The 21,120-nt window shown below is 52.3% G+C and overlaps 6 protein-coding genes across 6 annotated transcripts; 3 read left to right on the plus strand and 3 right to left on the minus strand.

The window, feature by feature from the left end:
- Positions 1-1,299: 1,299 nt before the first annotated feature.
- On the plus strand, positions 1,300-3,906 carry KVR01_010714 (uncharacterized protein; the record flags this gene model as incomplete). Its single annotated transcript, XM_044788345.1, has 1 exon — positions 1,300-3,906. The coding sequence occupies one exon, from the start codon at positions 1,300-1,302 to the stop codon at positions 3,904-3,906; it is 2,607 nt and encodes an 868-aa protein (XP_044640873.1).
- Positions 3,907-4,152: 246 nt separating this feature from the next.
- KVR01_010406 (uncharacterized protein) lies at positions 4,153-5,507 on the minus strand. The gene is made up of 2 exons (XM_044788006.1): positions 5,073-5,507; positions 4,153-4,980 (listed from the first exon to the last, which is right to left on the minus strand). The coding sequence occupies exons 1-2, from the start codon at positions 5,266-5,268 to the stop codon at positions 4,448-4,450; spliced, it is 729 nt and encodes a 242-aa protein (XP_044640565.1). The 5' UTR covers positions 5,269-5,507; the 3' UTR covers positions 4,153-4,447.
- Positions 5,508-8,067: 2,560 nt separating this feature from the next.
- On the plus strand, positions 8,068-10,059 carry KVR01_010454 (uncharacterized protein; the record flags this gene model as incomplete). Its single annotated transcript, XM_044784526.1, has 3 exons — positions 8,068-8,310; positions 8,426-8,550; positions 8,613-10,059. The coding sequence occupies 3 exons, from the start codon at positions 8,068-8,070 to the stop codon at positions 10,057-10,059; spliced, it is 1,815 nt and encodes a 604-aa protein (XP_044640613.1).
- Positions 10,060-10,631: 572 nt separating this feature from the next.
- Positions 10,632-11,499, minus strand: KVR01_010153 (uncharacterized protein; the record flags this gene model as incomplete). The annotated part of the gene is made up of 3 exons (XM_044792248.1): positions 10,632-10,799; positions 10,889-11,329; positions 11,422-11,499. 3 exons carry the CDS (start codon positions 11,497-11,499, stop codon positions 10,632-10,634), a joined length of 687 nt encoding a protein of 228 aa, XP_044640312.1.
- A 1,496-nt stretch (positions 11,500-12,995) lies between these two features.
- Positions 12,996-16,034, plus strand: KVR01_010443 (uncharacterized protein; the record flags this gene model as incomplete). The annotated part of the gene is made up of 4 exons (XM_044785457.1): positions 12,996-13,233; positions 13,301-14,391; positions 14,435-15,498; positions 15,633-16,034. 4 exons carry the CDS (start codon positions 12,996-12,998, stop codon positions 15,718-15,720), a joined length of 2,481 nt encoding a protein of 826 aa, XP_044640602.1. The 3' UTR covers positions 15,721-16,034.
- Positions 16,035-17,232: 1,198 nt separating this feature from the next.
- Positions 17,233-19,768, minus strand: KVR01_010365 (uncharacterized protein). Its single transcript, XM_044788213.1, has 3 exons — positions 19,389-19,768; positions 19,139-19,325; positions 17,233-19,062 (listed from the first exon to the last, which is right to left on the minus strand). The coding sequence occupies exons 1-3, from the start codon at positions 19,469-19,471 to the stop codon at positions 17,458-17,460; spliced, it is 1,875 nt and encodes a 624-aa protein (XP_044640524.1). The 5' UTR covers positions 19,472-19,768; the 3' UTR covers positions 17,233-17,457.
- Positions 19,769-21,120: the final 1,352 nt, after the last annotated feature.

Raw genomic sequence — 21,120 nt, forward strand, 5'->3', positions numbered from 1 at the left:
CTTAGAGGAAGAAACGCAACAACAAGGCCTGTCAGAACAAGCATACCTTGGAAATCAAGGACTTCGTACCTTTGGCTGAGTTCGTTGCCGCCAGCATGAAGCCGGCAGCTGCTGTTCCGGGGTCCTTCGTCGAGACTATCAACCAGGCCATCAATGTCAGATCCTCCTTTAAGTCCACACTAACGCAACACGGAGCTGAGCCATCAGCTGAAGCCAACGAGTAGCATTCTTTCTTGGTTGGTATCTAAGAGCAAGCCCGCAAAGCTCTCAGGCCTCGTATGCCAGTGCTGCGGCTGAGGCTGAGCGTGCGCGCACGGAGGCGAGTTCTACAACACAATTATCCTCTGCTGACGCATGGATCAACTTTCCAAGCGCTTAAGGCTTGTTGTGGGATATCTTTCGATGGCAGACAGCAGTGCTGCCAGATGACAGACTGTTGAAGGTGCAGCAAAGGTTCTCAATACCTTTGCCAATATCATGGGAAAACTTCATGTGAATTTATTGGAAAGATGGGTTTTAATACTGGGTTTGAAGAGAAGTAGAAGTCACAGGGCACTTGACAATTAGATGATGTGCATGTGGGGTACATTTGGATGAAAGACTGTATGATTCACTTTGGTTTTTGAATGGCATTCAGACCACTGCACATGTGGGATGTGATGTGTCCCAATATGTGTCAGTGCAGCTCTGTTCTTCTCTTATATTAACGCAGCCAGATTTTGCCCGAGTACAAAGTCCCTGAATCCCACCGCATTATATTGGATGATGCATTCTCTTTGACTGAGTCCTGTAGATAACGGGGGCTTCATCCAGACCTTCCTTTTAACTAGAGATTGGGTTGTTTGGCCCGGAGGGCAAAACACATCACAGCGTCACTAGTGGGGTGCTCCATTGCTGCCATAATACTTGACCAGTGACAACCTTCTTTCCCATGATCGAGAGTTTTCATTCGGAGTTTCCTTTTCATTGTCCCTTTCTAAGGTTCCTCTGCCTCGCTAGTTTTGCTTGAGTTGCACCCCTCTTTCGCTGCCAAAGTGCCAGCAGTCTGTCCTCCAGCTGTTCGACCGTTCTTATTCTGTTTGCAGGTCAAGTGCGTTTTGCGTTGCTCCGTTCCTCACCCCACAACTAATTCTGCTCTCAAACAGAAAAAGTAAGCGGACACAAGCTTTCGAGGTCAAACCCCATATCAGACTTCAAAACTCCGTGGCAGCACTTGAGCACTGCTTCCACTACTTCCATCAAAACCGATTTCGTTTCAGCGGGCTGTGTAACCCATGCAACCCTTTGAATGAGGTGACCATGGACAGAGCTGTAAACGTCAGACGGGCGCTCTACAAAACGGTCAAATCCTGCCCGGCGGACATAAGTTTTGAGGATTTCATCAATTCCCTTCCTCATGATCTTCAGAAAATCTTTGATGAGGTAATTCATCGCATTTCCCAAGAAGAATTGCCTGCCGTGCGCTCTGAGATCAAACGGACAGCACAGCGGATATACGACAACTGGGGATCCCTTGAAGCCATTGTGCAGCGCCATGAGGCCACAATTCAAAAGCGATGGACCAACAAATCCATCACAAAGAGACGAGACTTGCTTCTCGAGATCTGGCCCAACATGGCTCGGCATCAACGCCCTGATATTATCCTGGCAAACAAGTCAGACGATCTGGCAGCAAAATCGCTGCTGCAGGCACGGCCAAAGCAACAGGCAAAACAGTACGAGGGTCCGCAACGTGAAGCCTTACTGATGCCATACATGAATCTGCACAACCTTACCAAGCCTGAACCGCTCCTTCTCATGATCAATTCCAGAGCGCGCCAGCCTCCACATGCATTCTCAAAACGCGACATCCAGCTCTCAACAACCCGTTTTGAGCTAACCATGTGGCGGTCCCTGGGAGGCTATGTTATGGATTTGAACGCACGGCATTCGGTCCCAGAGTCGTATGGAGAACTACGAAAGGAGCTTCCAACGATGAATCAAATCTTTACCGGTGCAGACCCTCGCCTGGCTGGAGGGTTGGTCAACCCAGGAGATGGTCTGTGGGCTTTGGAGATTCAGGATCGAATCTACAAGTTTCTTCTTGGCATCGTCCAGAAAATGCTTCACGACATCCCCTCTGGTGAGCTGATTGGGCCTGAGTACGAGATTCGGCCAGCACCGCCTCTTCCTTCAGCAAATTCCAGAGAAAATGGCGTCGTCTCCCTCGCCAGCGCCAACTTGGAGGCCATCTACTCGTCACCCGCACAAATGGATTTCCATCGCCTGCAGTTACTTGTAACTGCTAAGGCTCATGAGGAAGAGGACAAACTGTGGGCCTTACGTGAAGACCCCGGCCGTTTCTCAGAAAGCCTGGACGACGTGCTTGCCCACCAACCTGAATATGTCCAGGATCTTCTCGGTAAACAGCATCCGATAACTGCACCCGGCGCACGACGTGATTGGTGGGGTTCCGACGTAAGAAGCCTGGAAGACTCGCTTTCGACCACCACCCTGATATTCAGTTGCGCTGGTGTCGAGTTCTGGTGCGGACTTGCGCGGGATATTTCGACCCTGGTAGAGCTCAAAGCCCAGCACTTCGACAGCAAAGACATCGAGCCCGGAGTGCCGCTGCCTAAGCCTTTCGCCTTGGGATTGTACAAAGTTCAGTTCACGCTGTGCAAGTTCATCGAAAACCGACTCCAACTCTTGCGCAAGCTGGTCTATTCATCCCCACCACTTCGACCTTACATCCGTCGGGCCTCGACCGACACAACCGACATTTTCGTCTGCTGCGTGGCGGACCCAAGGCCACCACGACACATAAGAGAATATATGAAGATTTTGGAAGGCCTCTTTTCCACAGACATGAACAAAACGAGAGGACACATTGCTAGTGTCCAGTCGGTGTTGGAAGAATACGACATGTTCATCGAGACAGTGCCAGATGCTCAACAGGCCGTTACTTCATCCGTAGCCGAAGAGATCTCGCACATCACCTTGTTATCCGAATGCCTACGGCAACTTCATCTCTTTCAGCCGTGGGAGGCGTCATTGGACGAGGAAACCATCCAGGAAATTCGCACTGTCTTTGGAGAAGATATCAAGGAGAAAATGTGCCAAATGGTGCCTTATATTAAATTCAAACCGAGTACTCGAACTCGATCCATGGCATTTGGTTTGGCGAAGAGACCATATCCAGTTCATAAAAAGCGCACATCAGCCAATGTACAAGCTATGCAGGATGCTGAGAGGTTACTGGACCAGATGTGGGATGCTTTACTGACAGAGATGGAGCAACAAAACGCTCTAACAATACATACCAAAAACGTTCTCTTCTTTCAGGGTCGTCAGTTACAGCGCACTCCCGACTGGGTTGACTCAGAGCCAGCGAAGCCCATCAACATGACACCGCCTCAAGCTATATCCCCCGAAGCCCTTGTTCAACCCTTTGGAAGACTCGACATCGTTGACGACACCAAGATACAAGTTCGGCCGGTAGGAAATAGCAAAATCAAGACACGGAAAATAGCTGCTCGCCAAGACTCGGATGTCACATCGGAACAAGTCCAAAAGACCGAGCCAGAAGGCCAAGGCCCATGTCCTACTATCCAAGTCGATGGGCGCGCCATGAGAGTCTTCAGTGCTCTCTTCCACAACCCATCTTCGAGATCGCCGCCGCGCGAAGTGCCATGGAATGATTTTCTACACGCAATGCACTCTGCCGGTTTCTGGATGGAAAAGCTGTACGGATCAGTCTGGCAGTTCGCCCCACGCGACGACAACAACTGCATCCAGATGAGAACCATCCTTGTTCACGAACCGCACCCGCATTCCAAGATCCCGTTTCGGCAGGCGAGAAGGCACGGGAGGAGGCTGGCGCGCGCTTACGGATGGAGTGGCCAGACATTTGTCTTGAAGCACTAGCGGGGGCAGGAACTCCAACGGAGTCCATCGAATCGAAGTGGTCAGGGGAGAAAAGATGAAATGAAGCCTGGGACCTGAGCATTGGAGCACTTTTCATTGAACTTGGTCCATGTCGCAGGAAATGCTGTATAAGTTGTAAACTTTTACTTCAACGCTTACTACCGCCTGGTCAGGTGCCCGGGTGGTTGACGTACTCAATCAAGCACGTCACGAGAATTATAAACACCTTCAAAGTTGGTGGAGATGGTTCAAGTCGAGCTGGGGGAAACTTGGTGTATTAAATATCATACAAATGTACTCATACTCAGACATTACAAATGTTTATCTTCTCTGCCCTTCCCTATGTACCCGATGATTATACCAATGCTACTACTAATTGTGCAATTCGTAAGGATACCACTGCTATGGATGGGACATGTATGAATCTATCATGATACTATGTACACACAATGCTCTTAACTGAAAGCAGAGATGCTCTGTGCGTTCTTCTGCTTTGCACAGCCCAACAGCTGCGGCACCGACCAGTGACGTGTAAGTACTCTTACAAGAACAGAATAGCAAAGCTAGCAGCGCTGGCCATTCCAACGATCATGATCTGCTGCGCAGCCGCCACAGGGGCTCCATTCTCATCGCTGTCGGCCATCTCGGTGGCAGAGGCACCAATTGCCGTGTCGGAACCCGTCGAAGCAGAAGTGGGAGCAGCCGGCGCCGTCTGCGATGTCTCGGACACGCCAGGGCAGTCCTGGATGCACTTCCTCATGGTGCCATACGCGGTCGGGTCGGACAGGTCATCCGGATAGCTCGCATCCGCGCACTTCCTGGCGCATGCGTACGCGGTACAAGGCAGGGAGTCGGCGTCCCAGAAGGGGTTTCCGTTGAGGTGCGTCTCGTACTGGGAGTAGTTGCCGGTCCCGCCGGTGAAGGTGAATCTGTTGCTGTAGACTATGTCGTCTGCGTCGCTGTCGCTGGCGACGTCGCTCACTCCGATGGAGTAATAGCTTGCCTCGGGGCCCACTTCCGGCGGGATGGTGAAGTTGCTGCTTGAAGAGAGCGAGGTGGAGTTGGAGAGCCAGCCTGATTGATGTTTACCCGGGTCAGCATCGGATCAGCACCTGGTGTGCTCAGATCACGTCGATCTCGGCACATTTTTCACATGCCAGACGTACAGGTCGGTCCAGTGTCGCCTCCGAGGGCAGCCGCCAGGTATACACGATACTTGTCTGTGCTGTCGATGTCGGTGGCGTTCAGTTGAAAGCTTGATCCGGCGGCGATGGTGTCCGACACGGTCACACTATCAACCGCATGGGCGAGCTTCACCAGGGAAGCTGCCAAGGCGGCATAGCTTGCAATGTTGCAATGCATGTTGGTCAAACGAGTGTGGAGCAACGATCAACTCAAGTCGCGGTGCGGTCAGTACTTTGGAAAGAAAAGAGTGACTGGCGAGCCCAGGGAAAGAAAATAAAGGATTGTCGCCGGAAACGGTCGACCATCAATTTTATTCACGGCTCACATACATATGCACTCTGCACATATGCCCGTGCCGTACTGTGGCTAGAAAAACAGTGGACAAAAGGGGTATTATTCCCAGGTACATGAAAAAGCAGCTTTGACTCGCTGCTAACAACAAACCTGAAATCCCGGGCTGGCCCACAGTCGGGTCGGCGCAGTCCTTTTCTTTGTTACATTAGACGCGCCCTCGTCCAATAATTTGGCAGCGGTTCCAACATGTCCGACCGGCACAGGGGTGCCATGGCTGGCAGCAGCTCGTGATCATCCCATGGAGGGCGACAGCCGTTCCCCGAAGCTGTACGAGCCCGGAGCAAGCGTCAGGACCCGGAAACCTGCAGACTTGCTTCCGAACAACATTAAAGCACTCTACATTGTCAAATCAAATGGGCTTGGGCTCTAGCACGCGGCGCATATTCAGGAACGGAATGGCCATGCGAAGGATTGTGACTGTAGCTTGCGATCAACACTGCAGTGCTGCCCCGTTGATCGCCCAGCCCTGGAGCCTTGAGCTTAGCCGCCGATCGTCAAGGCCGGGGCAGTTCATCAAGACTTCCTCGAAGGCGCGAAGAAGGGGAGCTTGGAAGACCTGTGAGGACGGTCTGGAGTGGTCTCTTTGCGGCAGATGACGTCTTGAAGGCCAAGCGACCCGCATTTCGTTCTCCATCGCTGTGGGCCGGCTCCACCACCCCTGCTCCGTCTCATACAAAATCGATCTGTAAGATTGTGGAGATGACGAGGTGTGCAACTCGAATCTCGCGACAGCTCCTAGCCCATCGCGAGAGGGCTTAGAGACGTAGACTCTGATGTGGAGGAAGCAGCCCCAGGCCCTTGGGGTATTTGTATTAGCCATCACATGCACGCACAGAGACACCCTGCCTCATTCTTCCAAGGTTGTCATAGCCTGGCCTCAGCAAAAGAGTCTCTTCCGAAGTGAAAACTAACGACTCTTCTCAGGGTTGTGTTCATGAGACTGTAGCACTTGAGCTGAATCCTTGCAACGTATCACCTTCGATTACTTCTTCTCTTTCGTATTCTGACCCGAAGAGGCTTGCTGCGCTCCCGGATATGAGTTACCAAAGCCACAAGTAGCTTGGATGAAGGCTAGAATCGGTGGCGAACTGTAGTGGTCGATATGGCTCTTGGGAATTTGAGTTGTTGGTTACACTAGGTAGGACCAGAGTCATTGTCTGTGAGCCAAAGTAGTCACAACGGAGTAGAGACCCTCAGCCATTCCATCATGGGCGTTGAGGCTGTTGAGTTTGTCTGCGATATCTCTACCACAGGAAAGCCTCAGTCTCAGATCGAACGGTCAGTGCGACTGTGAATACAAGATGGTGATCATGTACTCTGCGGGGCTGTCCTCCCCGTCGCGTGTGACGGTACTACACTGCGGCTGAGATCCGGTACCATCAGCCCTGAAGCCCCGATTTCACTCGGGATATTTGATCGAATAGAACGTTTCGTACCATCAATGAGTGACGATGAGACCAAAGACTAGACTTGGCGGGTAGGTTGAGTCAGGACTCTGGCAGCCCGTATCTCTTACCCCTGTGTTATTCTCTTTGTTTAGCTGGCGCTGATAATTGTTCTGGGGTTCAACGTTCTCATGGGGAGGGGGGGGCAGGCGTCGCTGTGGTCCAGACGGGGAGATGAAATATGCAGAGTACAAGCCCCTCTTACAGCCTTCCATATGTAGCCCAAGCGTTGAATATAGTCATGGCTGCAACATAACCTTGGCGATTCCCACCAGCCCCGGTGGAAACTTGAAGGTGGCTTGAAACGGGCTATAAGCTAGGTCATGTCTACCTAGGTATGCACATGCTAAGCATGCCTCCGCACATTGAATGAAGGGCTTCCTCGGTATCTATCTTAGCCTTGGCCAGCCACTTTCCGATGCATCCTGCTTGGATCCACACGATGACATCCACTTGTGATATGATGATGCCTCGGGAACATTTGCATTCACCTGTAGACGGTGTTGTAGTATTGGGGAGGGTGGAGAGCAGAGGTAATATATGTGTATGATGCAAATGGTTAATTGAGGGGCAAGGCAGACTAGAAACTTCTCCATGCGTTCTGTTCGAGAGTCTGCCTTGCACATAGCAAGGGCGTCTCCCACCATCGCATTTTGTTGGCTAAGCATTCTCACGGCCAGGTGTGGTATGACTGGAGAGAATATGGCATCACGCCAATGACGTCTACCTGGGTAAGCATTGGAGATGGCGGATATAAGCATGGACTAAGTGTTATTAGTCCGAGCGGCATAAGTTTACTCCCTGCACATCATCCCATCCAGCCATCTCACGTTCTCTATTGGACCAAAGGTCCTGACAAATATGTCAGATGGATTACCCAAACGGGAGATTTCAGCCAAAGTGGCAGGCGTGTGGCTGCCGTGCGGGATGCGACCTAGTTTATGCTTGAATGTACTGGCCAAGGTCTGGTTTTCGGGAACAAGCAATCTGGCTGGTGCCAGGTGACGGAATGTTACGCATGTGCAAGCCATGTTGTCGGAGAAAAGATCATATCATAAGGAGCCAACTGTTTCTTCCTGCCGTTCCTGAAGTCTTTTGTTGCACACATTGGGTTCAAGACTTCTCGCTAGATATTTTGACACACTTACACTTTCCGTGCTCTAGCAAGTCTCCCATTATGGCTGCAGCATGGTTTGCTATTGCACTATTACTGTCCTGCGGGAGTTGTGTTCCTGTGTCAGACCACGAGAGAAGACAAGATGCTGGATTTGACTACGTTATTGTGGGTGGAGGCACAGCAGGCCTTACACTCGCAGCAAGGCTTTCGGAAGACCCGTCCACCTCAGTGGCTGTCATTGAGGCCGGCACTTACTACTCGATCTCAGACCCATTGATAGCATCGACGCCAGCAGGTGACACGGTAGGTTTGCAATAGCTGAACTCAACAGGCTATGAGCCTGTAGCACGCGTCGCTTATGCGAGCACTTCTCAATCTCAATGAAGCTTCTGTGACTGACCCAGCCGTGACTAAATAGCTTTTTGCCGGCAGTTCTCCGACGGATACGAACCCGCTGGTAGACTGGGACTTCGTCACTACACCTCAAACAGGCGCAAATAACCGACCCATGCGCTATCCGCGTGGAAAATGCCTGGGAGGCAGGTAAGCAACCTTCGTGGTATTCCGTGGGATGCGTTGTGACTCAGTTCTGACTTGTTCTTCAGCTCAGCGCTGAACTTCATGATCTATCAGCGCCCAGACACTGGCTCGATGCAGCTCTGGGCTGACACGGTCGGAGACCAGAGTTACACTTTCGAGAACATGCTACCATACTATAAGAAGAGCGTTCAATTCACGCCACCTAACACGGATAAGAGAGCATCGAACGCGACAACGCAGTACGATGCCACAGCCTTCGACACGGCTGGTGGGCCTCTGCGAGTGTCGTATGCTAATTACGCACAACCATTCTCTAGCTATATCCAGCCTGCAATGGAAGAAATTGGAGTGGCCCAGGCCAAGGACTTCAACAGCGGGACCCTCATGGGCTCGCAATACTGCAGCTCGACGATCAATCCGGACAACGAGAATCGGGACTCTTCCCAGACCTCATTCCTCAGTGCAGCAGAGTCGCGGCCGAATTTGAAGGTCTACCAGGTCACCAAGGCGAGCAAAGTCCTATTCGATGGGAGCAAGGCTGCTACAGGCGTGCTGCTCGATTCAGGCACGACGCTTTCGGCGAACAAAGAGGTCATCATCTCAGCTGGCGCATTTCAGACTCCCCAGCTTCTGATGCTGTCAGGAATTGGACCTGCCGAGACGCTTCAGAAGTTTGACATACCCGTCATTGCTGACCGTCCCGGGGTGGGACAAAACTTGACGGACCACATCTTCTTCGGGCCATCATACCGTGTCAACGTACAGACGCTCACGTATCTGGCCAACAACCTCTTGTATGTTGGAGCGCAGTACGCGACGGCCTTTCTCCCTTTCAACGAGGGCCCTCTAACGAATCCGGTCTGTGATTTCCTCGGCTGGGAAAAAGCACCGCGAGACGGGATCACCCCGAGCGCAGCAGCAGCGCTGGACAAGCTGCCCGACACCTGGCCCGACATCGAGTACCTCGGGGCTCCAGGCTACGTTGGAGCCTTCACCAACCTCTTCACGACCCAGCCCGACGACGGGTACCAGTACGCCACCATCCTCGCAGCCCTGGTGGCGCCGCAGTCCCGCGGCACGGTCACCATCTCATCAAACAACGTGGCCGATAAGCCCATCGTGGACCCGCGCTGGCTCACCGACCCGATAGACGAGTCCGTCGCGGTGGCATCATACAAGCGCCTGAGGCAGGCCTTCGCCTCGGAAGCGATGCGGCCCGTCCTCGCTGACCCGAACGAGTACTTCCCGGGGCCGGCGGTGCAGAGTGACGAGCAGATACTGAACACGGTACGCGACACGCTCATGACGGTGTACCATGCCAGCTGCACGGCGCGCATGGGTACCGTCGACGACCCCACGGCTGTGGTGGACACTGGCGCCAGGGTCATCGGTGTGCAGCGGCTGAGGGTGGTGGATGCGAGCAGCTTTGCTCTGTTGCCGCCGGGGCATCCTCAGAGTACTGTCTATGCTTTTGCAGAGAAGATTGCGGATGAAATCAAGGCTGGGAAGTAGAGGGTTACGGTATGAGGGGTTGGGTAGCGAAGGTTGGTGTTTGGGATTTGATCCAGTGGAATTGTTGAGCCTGTCAGTAATAAAGCAGTAACGCTGAGTGGAGGATGACAGATAAGGTTTTATGAGTAGCTTCTCATACCACATACATATTTATCTTCCAATCCTAGCCTTTCTTCATCAAATTCTGTAGACCGATGCGGCTGCTGTGTTCACATGTTCCAAGCATGCGATTACATTGACTATCGTCAGCAGAACCCCAGCCACACCCACAGCACGAAGAGGTCTTAGCAATTAAAAAGAAGAAAAATAAAATGCTGCAAAACAAGCATGTTTGTTTGGTAAACGTGGACAAGAGGAGGAAAACTTTAGGTGGCATGAAATGGCCAACCCGATTGATTGATGGGCGCATGCTTCCAAGGTTCTTCATTGTTCGCTACTTGAACTCAAGTTCGCCCATCTCGGAGGTGATCTAGACTTCAGCGAGATCTCCCAGCACCTATATCCCGCTCTTCATGGTCGTACTGGCCAGCAAGGACGCTCCCGAGGTCATGAGCTACCGCCATCGACGCGCTCTACCTGCACCTCTCGTAGCCTGTGACAATTACATTCCAAGGCCTGTACTGATCAAAGACCTGGCCACGAGTATATGTAATAGGGACGGCGAACTCAGCACAGGTAGGGATGATCAGCTGGGCAAGCTCAGCGATGTCATAGGCCATGGTAAATGCCGGCGAGCTACCCTGTTTATGTGGGTCGCATATTAGCATCAGGGACAGTGAAGGTACATAATCAATCACGGACACTGGAGATCCCCCACAAGTTCACTCACATCATTGCACCACCAGATTGCCCCGTAGCGGCCCTGGAGGTCCTGGCTGCACTCAACCTGGGCGCAGGTTGCGGGGCCCTTTCCCAAGCTGAATTGGTAGTTGCCGAGCGATGCCAAGCTCTTTCGCACTCTATTCGCCAATGGGTATGTGGTGAGGCCGAAAACGTTGCAGTTGAGCTTGGGGCCTGGGGATTGCAAAACCTTGCCCGGCGAGCTGGCATTGAGCTCGTCGACATCGGGCCAGACGTGGTCGGGGTAGTTGGCGTCGATGTAATCGACGACTTTGCTGGCTGGGCCAGTGACGTTGATCTTGTAGGGGGCGCCTGGAACATCAATCTCCCAGGTCAGGTCAACAATAGTGTGCAAGACCATCTCGCCATGGACGTTGGGAACGAGGGCCGTGTTGTTGTCAAAGAAGGTGGGGGTCTTCTGTGGAACAAGCTGGAGCAAGTGTATGTCAGTGAATACGGCTCAGGTGGTAAGGCATATGACCCAAATGTCAATGATGACAGTCGTCTGTTTGTGGGACTTACGTCTGCGTAGCAGGCTCCCATCAGCAGACCCAGCAAGATCATCATGGCCATCTTGAACGCCAAGCTGACGAGTTTCATGTTTGTTGACGAGGTCTTCCAAGGTAGTATGATAAAGTTGCAAAGTCGTCTTGCAAGGAATGGAGAGGCCGTTGTCACTCCAGACTCGAGCTGCAAGAATGTGGTTGTAGTGAAAGAGTTTTGGGTTGGAGGCCAGGAACCCAAAGGTCTACTGGGAATTCTGTGTGGAGTTGCAATGACAAACGTTGGGAAACTGGATGAAGTGAAAGATCAATGGTGTGTGCTACTGACAAACGCGTTTGCAACGCTGTTCACTGCCTCGTGTTATCAAACGACGTACCTAGGTGGGTAAGTTACCATATCCTTATTGTAGTACAAACGCCCGCCTTTGCCGCTGCAGAGCTTTGCTTCCTATTCTCGTGTGTTTGAATTGCCTGATACAATCTGTAAAAGTATGACCAGTCCCAGTTCGACGAGAGAACCACACTGGGGTTTGGTATGCTGAATCTTCCATCATTAAGTCCAAATGAGTTTTCAGGACGCTTGTTTCATGCGGCTGCCTTGTCCAGAATATTATACCAGAAATTACAAAAACATTAGGATTGCCTTTGAGGTCCATGATCGTGCGCTTTTTGCAGTAGGGCAGTCACCAGAAACGGATACCAGAATCCGGGGAAAGGGACAGGCTGATAGACAATCCAGACATGATCCAACTGGCAGATTCGAAAAAGCCTAGGTCTTATATATAAAATCAGGTTTCCCCGTCCCACTGTACCAGGACAGCATATATACCTACCTAGGTGTCAAACTTGCTGTGTCGCTACGGATCAAGGTGTTCAAGTTACCCTAACCCGTCCCAATTTCTACGGCACCCCTGTAATCTTATCTCTTGATGCACTGTCTCGGAAAAACGAAGTTAGCCCCCCCCCTGGTCAAATACCCCCTGTTCAAAAGTTAAAGAAATTTCTTAACTCCCTTTTATCTTTTAATAACTCTTTAAATACTTAACTTTAAAATAAATAAAAAATATATTTATACTCCTCATTAAAATCTCTATATACTAATACTTTTAGAATATTTATTATTAAGTTTATATTATAAAGGATATAAAGGCTATTTAGGTTAATAAAATAAGTAAATATTTAATCTTTAAATAAAAATTATTTTAAAAATTTAAGTTTATAGGGATATAGATAAGGATTATAAAAGTATTTTTTATATATTTTTAAATTAAGTATTAAGAGAGTTATTAAGAGAAGAGTACTTTAAAAGGGAGTTGTTTAACTTTTGAACAGGGGGTTTTTAACAGGGGGGGGGGGCTAACTCGTTTTTCACAGACAGCAGCTTGCACCCCAACCACAAAGGTCACGACATCTAGAATCCCGAGAGGAAGATTGGAGACCGGGTGTTGTACCACAAGGGCCATCACTTTCCAAACGAACCTGGCTGCTTTCTTTGCCTCGTTTGTCTACATGCCGGCTATCAGACCATTGACTTCTCCCCCTCAGCGCCTCGAACCCACTCGCCTCGCGGTGACGCCCGACCACTGAATCGCAATGGATCTTCGGCGTGATCACAGATTCAACCCCTTCTCGCCCTCGCCTGAGCACCAGGCCATCCTGGAGTCAGCACCAGACATGGATCTGGATGGTGTGGATTACAGTGACCCCTCGACCATCGCAAGGCTCACAGGTATGCCTGCTCCGCCGACAATGGAGCCTGCCGACCTCCAGCGGCAGGCCAGAGGCATGTCAGAGGACATCTTCCACAATCATGGCTTGCTCCAGGAGATCCGTGAGTAATTACCTGCATCGAGGATTCGGTGAAACCCTTTCTAATTCCCAGGTGTCGGTCGCCCCAGTCTATCGCCACGAGGCGACCATCCAAAAGCGGTGGTCCAAGAAGACTCGGCCGCAGAAACTCAAGATCCTCCTCGATGCCTGGCCTAACATGGCAGTTGACCACCGTCCTGACTTCCAAACCTTTCGCAACAAGCAACAGTATGTGCGTCTCTCCGGGACCAGCCTCCGGGAGCACTTCGTGTGGCCGTATATCAATCAGGAAGACCTCGCCAAGCCCAAAACGCTGTTGCTCCTGCTCAACTCGCGAGGGCGCCAACCCCCTTCGGACTTTGCCGCCGCTGACATCGAGTCGATGCATCTTGGCATAGTCACTTTTGCAATCCGTCCCGTCTTCCTCAACTGTTATGTTCTTGTGCTTAACGGCGCTACTAATCCAGCCGAGTACGGCAAGCTGCTGGCGTGGGACGACCACCCCGAAGCCTTCGACTGGATGCACACGAGAAAGCAGTTCCTTCCCGGAGAAGGCCTGCTAGTTCTCGAAGCGCAACAGCGCCTCATGAAGTTCCTCGTCAAGTGCTGCCAAAGCATTCTCCATGACATTCCGGCCGATGACCTGGTCAGCGCCGCTTACCCTGTCCTGCCTGAGCCAACCCTCAAGACCGAGGGAGAAACCAATGGCTTCGAAGCCCTCACTGTCATGGCCGCGGAAGCGCCTTATCGTGTACCGGCGCGCCTCGACTATAGTCGCCTCACGTCTCTCCTTGACGCCAAAGCATCCGCAGCCGAAGATCACCTTTGGGCATTGCGTGAAGACCCATCCTATTTCACCGAGACCCTTCTCGACTGGAGGGACCACCGGCAGGAGATGCTTCCAGATTTGAACGGGGACGCGCATCCTGTCACATCCAGAGTTCGTAGCAACACACTATGGACTCGTGTAATAGGCACAGCCCTTTCCGAAGCCTATCTACAGCTTGAGGTGTTTACGGAGCTTAGCCGCCAGGCGCGCGGTTTGCAATCACTCCAAGCCAAGTATGCGACAGTCATTTCACCGTCCAAGGACCTTCCGGGAGAGTATCTGGGAGCGCTCCTGAAGTTTCGCTATTACCTCGAACAAACGGCAAAGGGGCCCTTGAACCATCTGAAGCAAGTTGGCAGCTTCGCCCCCAATGCGGAAGTTCTTCGTCCGTCAGCCACCCCCCGACACCGTCACTCCCATGATAGCAATCATGTCCAGGCCCAGCGTGAAAATGAACAAGACAGAGGAGCATGTACTTTGGTTGCTACGCACGCTATGGGAAGACGACCACAACTTATTCTTGGTTCGCTTTACAATCATCATGGACGAGCTGGACCGTCTTATCAACTCCGAGCCCACGGCCAAGGAAATGATCGCCGCTCATGTTGCCTCGACCATCGCAGACCTCTCAATCATCGCGCAATGTATGCATCAGCTTGAGCTGTACCAGCCTTGGGCGAATGGCTTTGAAACTCAAGACTTGGAGTACAGTGAACGCCACAAGAAAGCATATTCTGAGCAGAGCACGAATTGGTCAGCTCTGGTCGTCGCTTTTCGCACTGAGCGAAGTGCCAACGCTGACAAGATTGTCCAGCTTGGAAATCCAAGCGGCGGGCGCTTCGATTATCCTGTAGGCAAGCGCCGGACGTTGCAGAATGTCGACAAGATGCGGCAGGCGGAGGCGGACCTGGATGCTTTCTGGGAGAACATTGATACCCTCATGAACAAGAGAGGCACGCGGGTGGAGGGCACAGCAGTTGGGAAGCTCCTCTCACAAGGTCGTGTGCTACAGCGAACGCCAGAATGGGTCGAGCCACCCAAAGCTGAAAATCCGGCGGTTTCCAAGGCCAGTTCCGAAGCCGAAGTCGACATGCTGTTGACGCGGCCGTTCTCGACCTTCTATTCTAGAACAGAGCCCAACAGGCCGGTGGTGCACCCCCAGACCTCCAAGAAAGTCAAGACCCACGGCACACCAAACGCTGCCTCTTCAAGAGAGGAAGAACAGGGCAACCAGGCCGACACCATCTCGGACCAGCAGCCGACCTTTGAGGTCGATGCGCGTGCCTTCAAGACCTTCCGCACGCTCTTTTACAACCCCAAAGTGACGTCCACGCCGGGCGAGATACCTTGGACCGACTTCCTGCACGCGCTCGCATCGACGGGGTTTGTTGCCGAAAAACTGTATGGCTCGGTGTGGCAGTTCCGCCCAACGAGGCTTGACGTGGAAAGGAGCATCCAGTGAGTGCCATCTAGAGACATCCTCGGACCATGCCCTGCCCACCCACCCCCCCCCCCCCCGAATTGTGCTGTCTTGCGCGAGGCTCGCCCTCCCGAGGTTGACCCTGTGCTTTTTCTGCTGACACCGTGTACAGATTTCATGAGCCTCACCCGCGCGGTAGGATACCTTTCACCGTGGCCAGGCGGCACGGACGAAGACTTTCCAGGACCTATAGGTGGTAGCATGTTTGTACTAAAGAAGTGAGGAGGCACGTGTGGTCTTTGGATCAAAAGAGGCCGAGTCAGGCTGTAGTCTTGTGCCTACGCAACAATCCTTGTTATGAGACTTTGGCATGCCCAAGAATGCGGTACTTGAGTCCAAGGCCCCGATGGTCTTCATTTCTTTTTTTCTAGGGGGGGTATTTATTTTCCAGTCCCTTGCCGAGGAGGCTAATGCGAGAGTGCGAGGTACATCGTGTATTCAGGAAAGGCTTTAGTGTGGGAATCACTTTGGAGGAATCTTCCCTCCAAGATCAACACATCAACACATGTATCGGGTTTCGCTTCTATTCTAAAGTTCCCCCATATGGGGTTTCACTTCTATTCTGTATAGGTCCGAAGACACACATGGCGGCTTCATACAGTAATGAATGCTCAACACTCAGCTTTCAAAATAATACAATACCAATAACAGTACAGAGGTAATACAATACATGGGCACGTGGCTTCTAAAAACCAAAAATGAAAGCAGTGCTAGTGGTGGAAGAAAACGCAAAAAGAAATGATGAGACTGGGACTTGAACCCAGGAGGATTGCTCCACCAGGAATGATTGTTAAGATTAACCTTAACCTGGCGCCATAACCATCTCGGCCATCTCACCGTTTGCTGATGAATTTGTGTGTTGTGGGAGGTTTGTAAAGGTTTGCAGAGATTTGTGTGGGTTCGTGGTGGAGCGGACGTGACACGGCCGGGGTTCCGGGATCCACAAGTTTGAGTCGGCGGCGGAGACGGCGGGACTCCGGCGGGAGGCTTGCTTACGCTAGTCTCCTCGGGCAGAACACTTGAGAAAACTTTGAAAACTGTTGAGATATGCCCAATTTGGATAATGAGAGCTGCCGTTGACGTATTTGAAACTTGGCCAATCTGGCATGCCTAGGCAGTGAAGATAGAGTTCCGGGAAAGTATGGCATCAAGCCCGAGCCAGTTATGCGGAATAACCCTTGGGAAGTCATGCTGCAATGTTGCGGTGGCGATCAAATATCGTTGCTCATGCCTTTGGGTCGCTCAGAAGTCTGCCAAACTCAATCAAGTGAATTAATTGCTCGGGCGGCCATGCCCAGCATTTACGGCCAGGGCGATATGAAAATGCATCGATACCCGACTTGCCTCGTCTCAAATTCGGCTCCACGGCTCAGACTGTTTCAATGTGACAAGGCTGATCCTCGGCACCATGAATGGATATACACATCGAATTATCGTGGCACGTCCATGCGTATTGCTTTACGCATATGAGACTCAGGAACTAGTGCTCTGGGCTTACAAGGCGGTGCTAACTTTCCTTGGCGTATCAAGGCCCTTATCATAGTATTGTGCTTCACATGTGCAACTACTCTCGAAATCTGGTCCTACGCCTATGCTGCGGATGGAACCTGAAAGTGCAAATTGGGTAACTGAACCGCACACCTTTTCGGCCACCCGCGGAAAGACCTCAGGAAGTCAACGACCAACATCGAAACCTTGGAAACTATCATACATTAGTCTTGAGCCAATTGACATTTTACGAGGTAGTCCGCTACGGTTCGCTTGCGTACCTAGGTATACTTTAATCACTCATCCAGGCTCAACCTTGGAATATACGGATAACATGTGTAAGGGTGAAACCACTCAGTTGTGCTCACAACAGAGCCTTAGAAGCCGTCGTAGGTGCAGCACACCTCAGACGGACTCTCGATCTCTAGGCCTAGCTCCATCGGAATTCATCATGCACCTGCGTGCTCCTCTTTCACAAATTCAGCCGCCCTCTCCGCAACGGCAAGCACTATACTCGTAATCGTACCCTGTGGCAGCATCGGGAACACGCTGGCATCTACGATCCTCAAACTTTCGACCCCGTACACCCTCAACCGATGATCAACCACGCCACCACTGTCCCGAGGAAGCATGGCATTGTTTCCGGAGTGATGATACGCAACAAGCATCCTCTCAGCCACGAACGCATCGACATTGTCCTCCCCCAGCACCCCGCCATCCAGGTACCCGGGCTGGTACACCGTCCCGCCCCCCTCGAGCAGCCCGCTGAGAGGCGGGTTCCGCACCAGGTCCCGCATGTGAAGGGCCAGCTGCCGCTCGATCTGCCGGTCGACCGGGTGCGAGAGGTACCGCGGGTCGAGGCGGGCCTGTTGGCCCGGGTCTGCGGACCGGATGTGCACAGAGCCGCGCGAGAAGGGGTGCGACACGATGCCGATCATGGTGAAGTAGTTGCCACCGTCGGCGGGCCCGGCGAACACCCTGGTGCTGTCGTTGTAGAACCATGGCGAGATGCCGCCGGACAGGGAGATCTGCTGCACCGCCGAGTTCCCGGTGGAGTTGAGCCCGTCCAGGAGGAGCTTGTGCTGCGCCTCATAGCCGGCCTGCGCCGGGGCCGGGTCTATCTCGCCGTAGGAGCCGCCGATCTGTTCCAAGGAGAGCAGTGCCGAGCTGCCGTTCACGGTGGTGAAGGGGCCGCTGCGGGACGAGGTGTACTCTTCCAGTGCCGCGTTGAATGCTTCTGTGGTGGAGAAGTCGTCCGTGGTCGTGAGGCCGGGGACGGCCGCCCACCCGAGAGGCAGCATGAGATGGTTCTGGAAGTTTTCTCCGACATTCGTGTTGTTCACGCGGCACTCGATCCCGAAGGTTGCCAGGAGATCGCAGTCGCCGACACCTGAGAGCTCCAGCAGCTTTGACGACTGCATCGACCCTGCCGAGAGGATCACCTCTGCACTCGCTTGCGCCGTATGGGTAGAGTTGTCTTTGAGATACGCAACCCCAGTAGCCTTGGGACTCGCTGCTGTGCCATCAGCCTCACCTTCCTCGAACAGGATCTCTGTGACAAAAGCTCCAGTGACGACTTTGAGGTTCGGCCTGTCAGCAGCATGAAGGTGGTACTCCGTGGTAGGATAGCTCCTTGCCTTCGTCTGCGGGTCGATGTTGAATGGATTCGTAAATCCTCCCAGCGCCTCCCCTCCCCTCGGATCCCCCGATGGATATAATCCAATCCGTTCGAATGTCTCAGCCCAGGCTTCCGTGAATGGACCGTACGAAGTTGGGAAGGAGTTGATGGTAGGCCCGTCCGTGCCGTGCAGATCTGGCTCTATGTACTGCGTCTGCATGTCCTCGATGGCCTCAGTGGAAGCAGGAGGCACGTATGCTTCTGACTTCTTGAGGTACGGCTGTACTTCTTCCCAGCTCCAATTTGCATTGCCAAGGGCGCCCCAATTTTCGATATCCTTGCGTGACGGGTGAGTCCACCACATGAAGTTCACAGCACTGCCGCCACCGAGGCCCTTTCCTGCAATATTTGCATGGGTCCGGTTGTTGAGGTATGGCTTTGGGGGGGGGGGGGTGTCAGCTTCGTCAGTCGCCAGGCGAGCGCAGCTGGATGTTGCGAGGAAGTAAGCTCACCTGTGGTTCGTTCTGGTAGTCCCAATCATACTCGTGGTCGCCATACATAGATGCGAATATCCCGGGGCACTGCGCCTTGGTGTCGTTGATATGATCATTGCCGGCTTCGAGGACGAGTATCGAGAAGTTTGGTTCCTCGGAGAGGCGGGTTGCGAGCGTCAGCCCGGAAGCGCCACCACCTACGACTCTGATACATCGTCAGCCCAAATTTCTCATGGGCAATGGATATTTTCTATGCCATTAGACCTACATGAAGTCATAAGAATCTTGTGCAGAAGCCCTCTGCCATAGCAGGCAGAGGCCAATGACATTAACATATCTCCCTGACAGCATGGTGGTCGTACAAACATGGACAGAAAAACTTCTTCCTACGGCGCGAGCAAGCGAGTACTACCCCCATTAGATAAAGGCATAGACCATTATTTGACGATGTGAGCAGTCATCATCTCCTTCCACATTGCCCCTCATTGATGCACCAGAGCGGTGGGCCGATCAGAGATCATCGTGTTGGCTGCTTACCGACCCGTGTGACGCGACCTGATAGTCTGCATCGTCTGCATGCGTCCAGGAGACAAAAGTAGGCTACTGCTGACGGGACACCCGCAAAACGCACAGCGAACATACAGCGCTCTCCATCTTGGTGATCAACGCCGTGGCATGAGGTTGACGACAGGCCGGGGGGGGGGGCGAAGGATTCGAGCGATCTCCGCTTGTTTCCTCTCCCTCCCTGGAACGCGAATGTAACGTCAGGGTAACCTCTCCATCGGCATTTGCTCCGGCGATGTATCATTCCCTAGTACACTTTAGGATGCTTAATTTTATCAATATGCGGGGCCGTCTTGGACTCCAGACAATGTCGACCCCGTTTCGTGATTTCGCCTCGGGGCGGGGATGGAGGACCTCCAGGGCTGATATCAATTGATCACAGATCCGTACTAAGACGGAAGTGTGAAACCATCGCCAGCGAGCCCTGTCGACCAAAAGTGGTCGGTCGACGAGCTGTCTGCACATGTGTGTATATCCGACCAAACTTTTGGGCGGAGTGTCTGAATACGAGCCAATACCATGAAGTGACCAGCCCTTGGCGATAACATCATTAACTCCCCATGCTACTATAGCAAGGGAAAGTCCTCAGATACATTGTCCGTACCAAATTTCCAGTCTACGCAATCTTGTTGGTCGATCATACGGCATGTTACACAACTATACCATGGCAGACTGAGGCATGAAAGTAGCGTACAGGACATACAAGCACGTGGTAGCCCTACTACGAGGTAGGAATGGTGCCCCTGAACTACGATATAAACAATAAACTGCTGCGGAGAGAGTCAAGAAGGTTGAATGGTTCTGCGAGAAAACCCTGAATCAAAACGCCGATTCCAATGAACAAGTCCACCACCCTCTTCGTGTAGGTTCACAGGAATAGCAACATTGTGTATCGAAAGCCACTGTGTAAAACTTTTTGGTAGTTGTAATTGTCTTCTGCAGAATGGGCTTATAGCTAGACAAGCAGCCCTGGAGCATCGCCAAGTGAACCAGAACATTAATAAACACGTTCAGAGAACCCCGACAGCGATTTCATTCGCTTCCGCACACCCAAGAACCGCACGGACCCGAAGCATGACGATATTGGTATTCAACTCAAATTTGAGATTGGGCATGACTGATGTTTCCCGCCCGCTTAGCATATGCAGTAGCAACGTGCGTCAAGCTTGAGAGTTGGGGGGGGATCACAGGCGCCTATTGGCAGGCCATGGGACTCTTTAGCTTTTCTGCATAACGGCCAAATGTCAATGTTTACATGGTGTACTCGATAGCTCCCGTGTGTGCACTTCTCACAATACTCGAAGGAGAAAAAAAGCGTGGTTCACAGGTGGCCTGGACCATGCTTGCCCTCATACTTAAGTACCCTTCAAGACCAATAGTGAAGCCGACAGATACGCCAGTTGAAGCAACGGAGAGGGCATATAATCGACGTATAG

The sequence above is a fragment of the Diaporthe batatas genome (genome assembly GCF_019321695.1).
Source record: "Diaporthe batatas strain CRI 302-4 chromosome Unknown Contig00013, whole genome shotgun sequence".
In the NCBI taxonomy this organism is placed as follows: domain Eukaryota; kingdom Fungi; phylum Ascomycota; class Sordariomycetes; order Diaporthales; family Diaporthaceae; genus Diaporthe; species Diaporthe batatas.